The sequence below is a fragment of the Notolepis coatsorum genome (assembly GCF_963971535.1).
Source record: "Notolepis coatsorum genome assembly, chromosome: 3".
Lineage (NCBI taxonomy): Eukaryota > Metazoa > Chordata > Actinopteri > Aulopiformes > Paralepididae > Notolepis > Notolepis coatsorum.
In genome coordinates, this window is record NC_140167.1 from 130,618,627 (window position 1) to 130,634,456 (window position 15,830).

The following is a 15,830-nucleotide window of genomic DNA, read 5'->3' on the forward strand; positions in this document are numbered from 1 at the left end:
CTGATTTTTGGCTAACTCTGAACTACCTGTCTGTGCCGTGCTGTTGGGGTTGTTAACAAACTAACCCAGTTGTGGACCTTAAACGTGAATACGATACACACAACCCTCCATCACAACAAAAAAAGGGAAAAAGTACACTCTCACTACTGTAAGAGGAACACCGTTTTTTATGATGAGAGAAGACATAAGTCCTTGATTAAGTACTGGTCACAGGCCTTGCTAAGTCTACATGACAGCGACCAACAATTCTCAGAGAAAATTGCATCTCTCTAAGCAAGAGCACAACCCCAGCAGAAGCCAAAAATATAGTGAATCAACACATTTTGTAAACAAAATCATATTTGAGGAGAGGGGGGGGGGCAGGGGCAAACCGGGGAAAACCACCCCTCACCACCATACCCCTGATACGACGCCAAATATGTAGAGTAAGCTTTACATCATGCATGCCAGCACAGCCGAAGACCTTGTTTGAACAGGCACAGCCCTGCTTATGTGTGAAAAAAACTTGCCACTTGTTATTGTCATCATTACCCTTAAGTTAGAATAACAAGCTAAGAGAGGGACTCAGCCCTCGATCACATGCCACTATGCACAGCATTGTAGGGTAACCCAGCCAGTTGTGGGCTCAGCCACGTTGTCTAATGTTACATGAACACACACAACTTCTCACCATACAACAAAACCCCAGTTCATTTTTACTCACGTAAAAAACAACGCTGTTTCTAGGTAGAGAGAAAGGCACAAGCCTTGGCCAACGCTAACCCAAGCTATACAAAGCGACCAAGACAATTCACACACAGCACATGTCGTATCTCCAAATGTAGTGAAGTAACATATGTTTGGTAGACAAAGACATCGTTATTAACAAAAACATTCGGGAGGGGAAGGAAGGAAGAGTGGGGCAATGTCCAATGGACATCTTACCTGCACCAAGGAACGCAGGACGAAAGGCCACAACACAGGTTGGTCTACCACGTTGACGAAAGGCCTCTCGCTGGCCAGGCCAGAAGAAGCAATGGCCGGAGCGGAGACGCCCCCCTCCTGCAGCCGGTCATGGTGCAGGCCCGACTACATCTTCTGTCAAAGATGATGTCGTAGTCAGAGTGCCAGGGCCTGCTATTCTCACGGCTACGCCAATGGTTGTAGTACAAGCTAACAGCTAACTCTAGGCTAACTGATAGCATCAAGCTAACATTCCCAGCCGAGCGAAGCCGGTAGCTAACGTCATAGCTAACAGCTAACTGGCTAACAGTTAGCTCAACCCGGCTATCGCTAACCACTAGCTAACGCAGAAGCAAGCTAAGCGGCTACCACTGAAAACTATACAACGTGAGAAAAGCAATACAGGCCAACACTTCAGACAGCCGCTGTCTTTTCCTCTTCTCATCCGAAGAAAGAAGGGGAAAAAAGGCAACACACGTCCCTCTTCAGAACGGTGTTTACCAGACACAGCGGTGCCGGCAGCAAGTCCCTCGCGGACTATAGCCGACTTGAGCATGGAGATATTCTCATAACGAAACACCAAACTCACCTCCCTCGCACCGGGTGCTTTTCATCTTTGAAAATCGGGGCCAGCACGGCGACAGTGGGTATCCGTTTGTCCAGAGACCCGGGGAATTGAACCGCAGATTCGGAATCACGGTCCCAGGAAAACAAAGCTCTTACTTGAGGAGGAGCTAATGTTAACGTGGGCATCAAACCAGAACCCCCTCCACGCCGCTAAGAGGCAGCAAAAAAGGGATCCCAGCCTGGAGCCGGCTTTCGTAAGCTGTGTAGCCGTTCCACCCACAACCGACACACCTGGCGCCCACGTTGCAAAAACATCACCCGCCCCAGAGAGGCCGTCAGCCCTCACACGGCCGAGCGCCTCCCAAGCAAAGTGTCCAACTGCAGAGCCGGAGGTAATGCCGGCGGGGATTGCTCAGCGACGCGAGCCCCTAATACGAAGCGCCGGTGGAAGTCAGAATGATCATCATCTTCTAGACACTCCGGTGGCGAAGACATTATCGCTGTATTTCCTCAAATAGTGAGAGAGAAAACAAAGATATAATGTCAACGCAGCTCCTTCTCTTCAATGTAGCTCCTTTCCAACTATTTCGTCACTAAACTCAAGTGGTGTATACAGACACTTGTCAGTGGTGAAAATAAGGAAGGAGCTGTTAGTATGGCCACATCCCCGCTTATGTAGAGGAGCGGATGGGGGTGTGGCCAGGCGGATGGGCGTGTACATGTGAAGAAATGTATTCAGTAATAGACTGGATATGGGATATGTTCCACTAGAGCGCAGAGCGTAAGCTATACGATATATAACAATAAAGATTCTATTCTATGCTTAGCATGTGTACTCTCAACACTGTGTTCGAATCCAGCTTGTCACAAGGGATAACAACACTGCAATCTACCCTGTCATTCTTTGCAATATAATTGGTGATAAAGCAGAATTGCCATCAAGAACAAAAAAAAAACTAAACATATTAACGTCAGACCACGCGGGACCGCGCGCAGGAGTGTGTGTAAAAATTTGTGTGCTCGCAGGGCAGGAGCTTCTCTCTCATGCGTGTGTGTGAGAGAAGCGACGGCCCGTGCTGGTCGGGAGGTTGTGTGTAAATGCTCTGTGTGTCCCTCTCTCTTTTACCAATGCATTGTCCCGTGGGATTATGCCCCCCCGTGGCGAAATTAATTAGTATCCCCATCAATCTCTCTATATCTCTCTCTGTCTGCCAGTCGCAGACTGTGTGGATGACTGTCACTCAAAGCGCTTATGGGCGGAGCCCATCCAATAACAGCCTGAAATCCTGAGGCTGAAAAATGATGCTTTTGAGTACCGTACTTGATTAGAAATATAAAACAATGCATTAAAAAAAAAAAAATACCTTACAGATGTGTTCCATAGACTCACAGGAATTGTGTAAAGTTGCCCAAATAATGCAAGGAATAGCAATGCATGTCCCCTTTAAACACAACTATTTTGGGACGGCTGCCACTGCACCAATAGGATACTGGTATTGGATATTGGACCAGGGGATATAAGGTATCGGGGGAATTTGAGCAGTGGCCTACTCAAATCTAAATACCAGAGAGCCACATACATGACATATGATAAATCAAAGCAAAGCAGCTTGATTGTTTGCATTTTGAGCACACAAAGAGGTAGGATTTCTCTAGTGGTGAAAAATGGATTCCATTGCCCATAATCATATTTTGCTCTTATGTCATGCATAGGTTGGGATTTCTTTCCACCCTGTTTCCACCTTGGTGAAAATAATAATACATTTTGTCACGTGACCCCGAACTAATGATCTTGTATATACTGTTCACTTCAGTAATTGTAATGTATTGGATCGGTACTATGTATTGACTGATATTTTAACTTTAGTATTCAGAAAAGACTTTGCTGCTGATGTTTTCTAATGTATGATATACAATTAACAGAATAGACACTGTTTCTAGTCAATAATTCCAAAGTGGTGGGCTTCTCTTTTGTTCAGCGATGTGACAAACACACACACACGCACACATGTTACATCTTGAATTGGATGCATTACATAAGTCTTTATGTTTCCCAGTCATCATTTTTCAACTATTTTTATGACTCTGTAACATACACTTGTTATGCAACTTCCAACTCTTCGCTGCACACCGAAAATAGCCACAGTCAGGCATTTTGAGGACAAGACAATTCTGTCTTACAGGTATAAACGCATCTTCTCATGTTCCTCTTCCTCTTCTCCTCTCTCTCTCTTTCAGGCGCCAATGCGACATCCCCATCGAAGAAACCCCGCGGCCGAGGCCTGTTCCACAGCCTGTTCTGCTGCCTCTGTCACAAAGAACCCCAACAAGTGCCCGTAAACAACAACGCCCCGCTGTTAGTTGAAGAAAATGGGACCTTATCAAAAGTAAGCGTCCCTCATCTTCATCATCACTCTCGTGTTCCTGCCTCTTCCCTGCGATATCAGCTGTCTCCAGACACCCCATCCCCACTGGGCACCATAGCAGCATGGGGTCGCTGCCACATGATCAGCACCACGTTTACTTTACATTACACGCTTTACATTACTGCTTCAGTGCTCCCGTAGTGAGGAAACGATTATATTGCGTGCTGAAGTTGTACATATAGTGTCCATATATCAATCAAGATAACTAGGTTTCACAAGATCTTAAAATAGAGGGGAGGGTCATTGCATGAAGCACCATGTAATGTGACTAGAATGTGCTTTTTCTAGAACGTTTCGGTTAAATCCTCATGTCACAGGTGGCAGAACCGGAGATGATGAATCAACGCTAAAAGCAGTATTCGAATACCTTTTTCTTCCCGTTTACTCCTCCAAAATTAGGAATTAGCCCAGGAAATAAAAATGCTTATTGAAATAATAACCCAACATTATTCAATATGAATCAACATTCATCAGTTCTTCTCAAACAATGATATTTAGAACTTTCAGAGAAATCCACCTATTTAGCTCTCATGTACCCATGAAACTTGTCTGTGCTTCTTGAGGCTAAATGTTTTGTCCTGTATGCCATTGTGCCTCGCTGTCCGTAAACAGGTGACTCGTTTAAGCAGAGTGTAGACTACCCTGGCTCCAGTGTTTTCATCTCTTACGCCGGGACCGTAACAGGGGCACGCGCAGGCACGTGCGAGAACAGCTCGCGTGGCCGTCCACAACGAGTCTTCAGAGCGGGCGGAAGCGCACGGAGGAAGGCACATTTACATTGGAACAGCTGTAAATGCCTAGTCTATAATGCGAAGTCAGTCCCTGTTTGAAGATTTTTTTAAAGATTTCCAGTTCCAGTGTTCTATTGTCCATTTTGCATGTATAACCCGTTATTATCTCATTAATTAGAACGTTAGAATACATTTTAGAATGATGAAATCAGTAGAGTTGTTCCGATACCGATACCAGTATCGGAAATGCCTCCGATACTGCCTAAAATGCTGGTATCGGTATCGGCGAGTACCCTCTAATTCTTTGCTCCGATACCATTATGACGTCATTTATCAACAACATGTGCGGTATCCTCCTGCTGAGAGTGAGCGTTATAAAACAAACGTGTTTTTAATCGACCGTGAATTAAAGTGTCAATGCTGTTTGTCATTTTAACAGCAGATACTTTCTTAAATTCCATCGTCCCGACAGAGCGGTGTGACGGGGAGCTTGCTGGTGTTATTTAGCATTAGCTGAAGAGCTAGTTTTAGCATAACGTTACCTTGGCTAATGTATAGGAGCCAAAGCACTCATGAGTTATACCTTATTTCTATTGGCTTAGTTGGCTACACTGTTTAGGTCTACATTTCAGAATACAATGGGACTTAGCTGTATATTTAGGTTATTGTATTATATGAATGTTTATATGTTTATTTTTATAACCTTACATTGAAACGGCATTAGGAATATTGATTGGATTTAGATAAAGCCATTGAACCGGCTTATTTGTCATAATAGAACATTCTAGAACATTTGTGATGTCACAGTATGATGTCATAATAGAACATTCTAGAACATGTGTGATGTCACAATATGATGTCATAATAGAACATTCTAGGACATGTGTGATGTCACAGTATGATGTCATAATCAAACATTCTAGAACATTTGTGTTCTATATATATTCAACAATTCTCTCCTGTTCAGACAGATAGACTAAACACATTGACTGAAGCCTGCATTTCGCAAACAAGATGGTTAAGGTGAGTGTCCACAACGGCTAGCTAGCTGTCCGCGCGGGGAAATTGTGAAAGTGTGGGTGATGCCTGTGTACCACCGGCCAACGGGAGAGGGTCTGTGAATTGTTGAATAGATACACAAATGTTCTAGAATGGTCTATTATGACATCATACTGTGACATCACAAATGTTCTAGAATGGTCTATTATGACATCATACTGTGACATCACAAATGTTCTAGAATGATCTATTATGATGACATCATACTGTGACATCACAAATGTTCTAGAATGTCCTATTATGACATCATACTGTAACATCACAAATGTTTTAGAATGTTCTATTGTGACATCATACTGTGACATCACAAATGTTCTAGAATGTTCTGCCATTCATTCCTTATGACCAACATTACCCGTTTAAAGTCGATTTGTAGCCAAACGGTGCGGTGAAACTTTCCAAAAAGTTATAAGCAACTCGAGTTGGACCAAGCCGGTAGTTTTTTTTTTATCCACTCTTTCTCCCATTTCTTTTCTATTTTTCTCCCATCCCAATTTCGCCTTACCAATCGGTGAACTCATTGAGCATAGTTGTCAATTAATGATACTAATACTAATCTATACAATCACCTGATGTTGAATAAATACCATTACTTTCTAGTTATTATTTAAAAACAGTATATATAAAACAGTATCTGTAGCTGTAAAAAAAAATATATTATTATTTATATAATATACTTTTTTTTAATGTGTGCACTGGTATCGGGTCGAAGATGCAAACTGCCGTACTGAGGAAACACCCGCTTATATAGAGACCCAAAGGTTCTAGAATGTTCGGTTATGACATAACAGTATATATAAAACAGTATCTGTAGCTGTAAAAAAATATATATTATTATTTATATAATATAATTTTTTTTAATGTATGCACTGGTATCGGGTCGAAGATGCAAACTGCCGTACTGAGGAAACACCCGCTTATATAGAGACCCAAAGGTTCTAGAATGTTCGGTTATGACATAACAGTATATATAAAACAGTATCTGTAGCTGTAAAAAAAAATATATTATTATTTATATAATATAATTTTTTTTAATGTATGCACTGGTATCGGGTCGAAGATGCAAACTGCTGTACTGAGGAAACACCCGCTTATATAGAGACCCAAAGGTTCTAGAATGTTCGGTTATGACATCATACGGTGACATCACGAAGTGTGGTTCTAGAATGTTTTATGGTCTAGAAAGTCTACTATGACATCCTCCCAAACGTTCCGGCCTGTTTTATGTTCTAGCAAGGTCTATTATGACATCACCACAAACGTTCTAGAAGGTTCTATGTTCTAGAATGCACTATTATGACAAATACGACGGTTCACTGCCTCTCTCTAAATCCAATCAATATTAAACATTCATATAATATAATAACCTAAATATATATAGCTTTGGCTCTTACAGTATCGGTATCGGCCGATACCCAAAGTTTAGGTATCGGAATCGGATCGGGAAGGAAAAAATGGTATCGGAACATCTCTAGAAATCAGTGTGACTGTACTCCTGAAAAAGTATACTATGGTTTATTTGTATTGGGAGAGATACAGACACATTAGCTGGTTGAACAACATCTATATGTGTGGTAATAATGCAGATATTGAGGTTATTTCTGTGAAAATGCGTGTGGCGCACAGGGGCGTTTTTAGGATTAGAAAACATTGGGGGCTTCAGCCCGGGGGGGTTGAAATACGCAATTTTAGAGTAATTAGAGATGAATACTAAATAACTAGAATCATTAGAGGTTCTCAAAGTGAGGTCCAGGTCCATGAGAGGGATCTGGGCAGTCCCCATAGAAAATTCAAAGTTAACAGGACCAAATCATCAGTTTCTTATTTATTTATTTAACCTTTATTTAGCCAGATAAAACATTGATCTGGTCCAAGAAGCCCCAACAGGAGTACAAATATACATATATACACATATATATATACATATATATATATATATATAATATATATACATATACTGTACATACATACACACATATACACCAATAACAAAATAAAAACACAGTTAAGAATCATACACATAAGCAAATAAACAAACAAACAAACAAACAAACATATGCACAGCCTATGTACAAAAGAAATAAACAGTTCATCTCTAGTCTTTACAGTTTTCTTCAATTGCATAAACACTCAAATCAAAAGTATTACACAATTATCAAAACCTTACACTCAAGGAGCAAAATATAGGCCCAGATTTGCACCCCTACAATGTCAGCCTCACACTTTTTGCAAAACAATACACACAGTGATTTGCAAAACACTAAACACACTTGCATTACATTAGACACAGAATGTCAAATTACCACACATATGAGCCAATTGGTTAAACACAGCCATCAGATGCACAAACACACCATTGCTTAATTGTAGATACACCAATCAGGTTTAAGCACTATAAAAATACAGCAGGTGAGTTCACCTGTCTTCAACCAAAATGGAAGGAGAGTGAAGTACTGTACACAGAGAACGTGAAAATATACAATACATTCACCAAACACTACACAAGACAACCAATGATGCAGACTGATGAAAATATACATTTTCTCCCATTTTCCCAAATTAGTCAACATGGAGAATCACAACAAAAAATTATCTTGCCAGATCCAGCTAGGCAAAGAGATAATGTCTAGTATTTTCTGTTTAAATTTTTTCCAAAAAAAATTTTTTTTACTGTAATTTTAACCTGTACTGGATACAGTATTTTATGTGTGTCTGATATTTGCTGAGCTTACAGTGTTATGCACATAGTAGCATGAAAACTGGGACATGTATTGTTGTGATTCTCCATGTTGAAATGTTGACTGATTTGGTTATATATCAGTCTGCATCATTGATTTGGGTATATGGAGAGAAAATGTAATTTTTTTCATCAGTCTGCATCATTGATTTGGGTATATGTAGATAAATAAATTATATTTTCATCAGTCTACAGCATTGGTCTTGTGTAGTGTTTGGTGAATGTATTGTATATTTGCACATTCTCTGCGTACTTCACTTACAGTACTCTAATCACTGAGAAGTAGAATTGCTAAATGTGTTTTAGGTTAAGCACAGCAGTGTGTGTAACTGGTTCAAACAGAATTAAGTCATATGAAACGTGTTTCATATGGTAACTAAATGTAGTTTTTATAAATTAGTGTATGGTTTTGACAAGTGTTTAATTTAGCAAAGGATCTGAGGTGTTCTGATAATTGTGTGTTTTGAAACACCGGGCCCCGTTTTCAAAATCATGCTTAGGCAATCGAAAAAAAAACTGTATTGTGTGTTTCATTATATACATATGTTTCAGTCTTTTCATAAAAAAAAATATTTGATTTTTGGGTCTTTTCCTGGCTTTGGTCCGCTTTGCATTCACATCTCAAATGAACCGCAGCAGGGTTCACTTGCAAGAGTGAATGAGCTTTCACACCACCCCAAACCAACCGGACTATCCGAGGAAATGAACCAGGGTTCGATTAAAGCTTATTATAGGACACTGGACATGGGTATGGATGGCTCCAGGTGCTGCTGCGTTAAAGTGCACATCTTCAATATCTGTACTATTTAAAAGCACAGTGCAGGACACACTCAAAGGTTATCGCACCTCAGAGATGGCAGTGGACATGTATGACAGGACAAAGGCCATATGTAATGGCCTTTGGATTGAGGAACATACTACCAGCCAAAGGAGGAAGCAGAAAAGGATTGACGAGTATGTAGTTGAGTCATCTTGTGGCACAAGCTCAGACCTCAGCTCAGGAGATCAGCTGAGACAGAGACTGTTCTATCCAGTCGTCGACAGAATGCTGCAAGAGCTTGAGAGCAGGTTCTCATGAGTTGGATAACAACTTATGAGAGGCATACAGGCATGTTATCCAGCCTCAGACCAGTTTCTCTCAGTGGAATTGCCCCTCGCCACACATTACAATATCCAACTATTGCCAGAGGAGATCACAGTTGCAAAGTGTTTCCTGGTCAGGACAGGCAGAGATGCAGTCCCTACTATCCAAAGTGTCTTTTCCCTCCTGGATGATGATAATAATAATAATAATAATAATAATAATAATAATAATAATAATAATAATAATAATAATAATAATAATAATAATAATAATAATAATAATAACTAGACAATTCCGCGCGGGGGAAATTGTGAAAGTGTGGGTGACGCCTGTGCACCGCCGGCCAACGGGGGAGAGGGTCTCTCGCGAGTCTCTATGACAAACGGTTCAAAGGATACAAAAAGGGGGCGTGGCCTAAGGATCAGGGGAGTGGTCAACATAGACCAATCAAAGAGGATATCCCTACTGAGTGCAACGACACAACCCGCAACACTATTACACTATTACACACTATTACACTATTACACACTATTACACACTATTACACACTATTACACTATTACACACTATTACACTATTACACACTATAACACTATTACACTATTACACACTATTACACTATTACACTATTACACACTATTACACTATTACACTATTACACACTATTACACTATTACACACTATTACACTATTACACACTATTACACTATTACACACTATAACACTATTACACTATTACACACTATTACACACTATTGCACTATTACACTATTACACTATTACACACTATTACACTATTACACACTATTACACTATTACACTATTACACACTATTACACTATTACACACTATTACACTATTACACTATTACACACTATTACACTATTACACTATTACACTATTGCACACTATTACACTATTACACACTATTACACTATTACACTATTACACACTATTACACTATTACACACTATTACACTATTACACACTATTACACACTATTACACTATTACACACTATTACACTATTACACTATTACACTATTACACACTATTACACTATTACACACTATTACACTATTACACTATTACACACTATTACACTATTACACTATTACACTATTACACACTATTACACTATTACACACTATTACACTATTACACACTATTACACACTATTACACTATTACACTATTACACACTATTACACTATTACTCACTATTACACTATTACACACTATTACACTATTACACACTATTACACTATTACACTATTACACACTATTACACTATTACACTATTACACTATTACACACTATTACACTATTACACACTATTACACTATTACACTATTACACACTATTACACTATTACACACTATTACACTATTACACTATTACACTATTACACACTATTACACTATTACACTATTACACACTATTACACTATTACACACTATTACACTATTACACTATTACACACTATTACACTATTACACACTATTACACTATTACACTATTACACACTATTACACTATTACACTATTACACACTATTACACTATTACACACTATTACACTATTACACTATTACACACTATTACACACTATTACACTATTACACACTATTACACTATTACACTATTACACACTATTACACTATTACACACTATTACACTATTACACTATTACACAATATTACACTATTACACACTATTACACTATTACACTATTACACACTATTACACACTATTACACTATTACACTATTACACACTATTACACACTATTACACTATTACACTATTACACACTATTACACTATTACACACTATTACACTATTACACCGAGTACAATGGCACAATCCGCAAGTCTCTACGACAAACGGTTCAAGAGATACACTGAGGGGGTGTGGCCTAAGGGGGCGTGGTCTAAGGATCGGGGGAGTGGTCAACATCGACCAATGAAAGGTGGTCAACATCGACCAATGGCACAAACCGCAAGTCTCTACGACAAACGGTTCAAGAGATACACTGAGGGGGTGTGGCCTAAGGGGGCGTGGTCTAAGGATCGGGGGAGTGGTCAACATCGACCAATGAAAGGGGGTCAACATGGACCAATGAAAAATGAAAGAGGATATCCCTACTGAGTACAATGACACAACCCACAAGACAGAGGGCGCTGTCAGCAATTCAGTAGTGCAACACAGTGATGGCCAATGATGGGTTAAGTGGATGATGTCATTGGCAGCTCAGCCACGAGCCACACAGCTGAACCAATCATGAGTGAGCCATGAGCCACACAGGTGAAGCAATCACTATGACTTGCATATTTTCTATCCAATGCATTTCTATGGAGGCAGATGCATGACTGCATTGTCACATTGATTAAAAGAAAACTATAAGAGATGAAGCGTTGTGACGCGCACATGAGCACTACAACGAGTAGGCGAAGGGTTGTGCGCGATATTGTGACATTCGTGCGATATTGTGGCACTCCTTCGGCGATCGGAACAGAAGGCTAAAAAATAGTGTGAAAAATGTGATTTCTAGAGTGCGATTGCATGGCGGTCAATGGGGAGGAGAACCTTCAAACAAATGGTCGTCAGTTGAGATAGAAATGTCCAATTCCATTTATTTTTCTTTTGTGAGCGGGTTGACAGCCGTGTCATCGTTTTGATGTGTTTGTTTTATTTCTACGTCCAAAATTGAGATCACACTCGCAATTCACCCAAGGTAGGGGGAAAAAGATTATTTCAGCTGCTACACTCTAAAATGCAATGCATTCCCAATGGGACCGATATTTTACCGTTTAAAGTCGATTCGTAGCCAGACGGTGCGGTGAAACTTTACGAGTTCGGAGACCGGTGTTGCCATAGGCAAGCCGCTCGTTTTGATACCTTTCACGTGTATGGGGCGCGAACGCTTACGTGTTGCAAAGTGTTTGCAAAATCGGTGGAATAAATAAATAATAAAAAGAGTATGGATATGTATAGTGTGGGTGGCAACCTGGCTTCGCCAGGTCACCCACACTAATAATAATAATAATAATAATGCATTTGATTTATAAGGCGCCTTTCAGGACACTAAAAAAAAAGTCCACAAATCGGTGAATGAAAAAATTATAGGATCAAATGAAAACTACTTACTAAAAATGGATGTTTAAAAGTACTAAAAACCAACAAAAAATACCAAACACTAACAAACATTCAGCACAGACAATGGGGATGCTCAAAAAAAAAAAAAAAGTATATAAAAAAAAATGTAAACAATTTTATTTATTTTTTTAGATCCGGGGCTAGGAGAAAAACATCCGGGGCTAAAGCCCCGGAAGCCCAGGGCTAACGATTCCACTGGTGGCGCATGCCTCTGAATCCAACCGAGGCGGAAAAATACGCTTCGAGCCCGCGAGTTGCCCGCCCGCTCGCGGCCGGTGTAAACAGCGATGCCCGTTAACATGGGCGCTGATCGCTGGCTCCAGTGTTTCCATCTCTTAGGCAGAGTGTAGGCTACCCTGGCTCCAGTGTTTTCATTAATCCTTCCCCTTCCAAGATATTGACAGGCCTCTTGTTTTAAGTGATGAATGAGACTACAGCATAAGTTATGACTCGTTTTCTGTGGGCTTTATCATCATAGTCAAGTGTTTTTTGTGAGACATCCGTTTAAATTGATGCAGCTAATAACAGAAGGAACTGGAGGACATTTTAAAAGGCCGGTCAAAGACGGATTCCGGTGTCCTACTGAGTGGTGGAGATGAGCTGTGGACCGTTATCCATTACTGGGACCTGTAGCCATGCAGTTGCTTTGAATCCCTGCCACTTCAACCCCTTCAGAGCGCCTTTCCTCCTAAAGCGCGGCTCACAATAAAACGAGAAATCCCCTGTTGCCAAAGAATGTGGACACGTTGGTCTTTCTGTCACACAACCTAAAGCGTTACCTGAAGCATATCGTTCAAAGCTCCAGGTATGTTGGTTTGTATTCAGGCTTAAGACCACAGAAGTTATTTTCGTTAGGTGTAATTCATGTTTTCGCTTTGATTGAATAGGTTGTTTATTTAGTTTGATCAACACACACTTAAAGTTAAGGCACAATTTAATTGATTGCCTTTTTCATGTGTATTTATTGCACTTTTATTAAGCATCAAATTACTTACATTTTCTTTTTTGTTCATGTTAATCCTAAGGCAACAGAAGCAGTTCTGTTAATTATTTCAGATTTCATCTAAAGGTCTGCACTGACATGGGCCTTATTTCTTTTTTCTTTTCATGAGCAACATATTTTACTATTACTACTAGTACTACTGATTAGGTCAGTAAAAAGAGGCTATTATGTTTGACTATAAGCCCATTTATCTTGTGGGTAGGCCTACTGTTCTCAACAAATACATTTTTATTTTATATATTTTTTTTCTTGGCATATGCTGCACACGTTATTTCTTTTTCATTATGCCCGTGGGCAGTTTTGTTTCACATTTGTCAATAGCATAATAATTACAGTAATAAAACCTAATGACAGCATGTGATGAAGACATAATTTATTAATAATAACAGCAAGTTTGAAGAAGGTGCATAACCCTGTAGTCGCGAAGCTTCGATTATTCGATGATAATTGGTGTTGAAGTTTTGAGGCCCAAAAAAAGGTGTTCAAGACAGCCCTACTATTAGCACCCATGAACTGGGGATTGGATGGTCAAGATTGCTCTCAGGTTTCGGGTTCAGATTTATGCCTTACTTCAGCTTTTTATAGAGATTTGATATTCTAAGAGTTATTTGTCGCGTCCCTCCAAGCCCCCAAAATAAATAGCTAGGTCAAATAATGAGGGGTGCAAGTTAAGTACTAGTCTAAGTGGTAGTTGTGACCCCTTGTTGTCAATGTGCACGCCACTGTTGCTTATGCCCCTGCTCCCTCTCCCCAGAGAGAGAGAGGCAGGCTGTGGTCTCTGTCACTCCCCCCACCAGCTGTATGAACACCCACCCTCAGCAGACTTCACAGACACCTGCCAGCCCTGTGGACTCTCGACTATCTCCCATAGAACGCAAATCCCCGACAGAATGCTTGGGACATTGCAGAAGCTCTGAAGGATAAATCCCACTGGAGAAACTTCCCATGCACCTGGATCCCTCTGAGCAAAGCCAAGTCTCTGCAGAAGGGGAGATTGCAATAAGCATGCCTGCTGGACTCTACAAGGTCCCTGAACTAACAGCAGCCAATGAAGCCAATCCTTCTGGGGGAAGTGCAGAACCTGACATAAAAGCCCTTGTGGAATATACTGGGCAGCGACGTGTCTATGAAGAAATGGACCTTTCTTTGCACTGTGCCGGACATTGCACCACAAATGGATATCTAGCAGATGAGACCGAGCCCTATGTACATTGCAACGGACATTCTGAGAGCTTTGAGCAATATTCAACAAGTGAGGAATCTTTTGATCTTGACCAGAGCCCTGATCCGTGCAAGACTTCAGGGTTAACCAAACCTCTTGATGAATGTGCTAAACACTGTGATTGTTTTAAACCCGACAAGTCCTCTGAGCACTGTGCTAATCATGACCTGACCTCTGAATGTGCCCCACACTGCGAACACGGCTCAGAACACCTCCTGTTATCCCAACAATGCAAGCCTTCTGATAAACAGTTTGAGTTATTTGGGTCTGAGCCAGACGAACCAGAGAACTGTACGTTATTTTGGCAACGTGAAATGTCTGATTCCATACCTGACATCTCTGAATTCACAGCATCAGATGATTCATTTGATTACGACACTGAACATTGTGAGTATTACGAAAATCTAAATGATCTGGCTGAGCATAGTGAAACCCACCCGTCTCAGCTAGAAGATGAGATATCTCAGCATTTGGAATCTGAGCAAATCGAACAGTCTGAGTATCAGGAACCTAACGCTGAACAGTCTTGCTTGTTATTAGAAGGGGCAAATTCCTCACATTGCAACACACCGCACCATGCTGTTCCTGATGAAAGTACACTTGTCTCGAATGCGAGTGAAGACTGTGAGGAAATTCATCTGGCTGAGGAAAGGTTTCGTCGTGACACTGAATACGATACACCCACTGAGCTCTGTCTGGCGTCTGAAAATAACAGTGTCTGCGAGCTAAGAGAAACAAGTCGACGATTGGAGATGTGTGAGCAGCGTGACTCGTATGAGAGTGAGACCTTTACAGGTAACGATGAACACACAGTTGACCACAACCACTCTGAGTTTTGCACCGAGGAGGATGGTTCCTCCGAATGCTCAAATACTGAAACCAAATTATCTGAAGCTTGTGGTGATG

General features: G+C 40.5%; 1 protein-coding gene across 2 annotated transcripts in view; it reads left to right on the forward strand.

Annotated features, from left to right (window-relative positions):
- LOC311224416 (carboxy-terminal domain RNA polymerase II polypeptide A small phosphatase 1-like) overlaps positions 1-15,830 on the forward strand; it is a 172,267-nt gene that overhangs the window by 134,517 nt on the left and 21,920 nt on the right. For both annotated transcript variants that reach the window (XM_084309386.1, XM_084309387.1), the window contains exon 2: positions 3,748-3,896. In XM_084309386.1, coding sequence (XP_084165512.1) covers positions 3,748-3,896 — 149 coding nt within the window. The remainder of the gene's footprint in view (positions 1-3,747; positions 3,897-15,830) is intronic.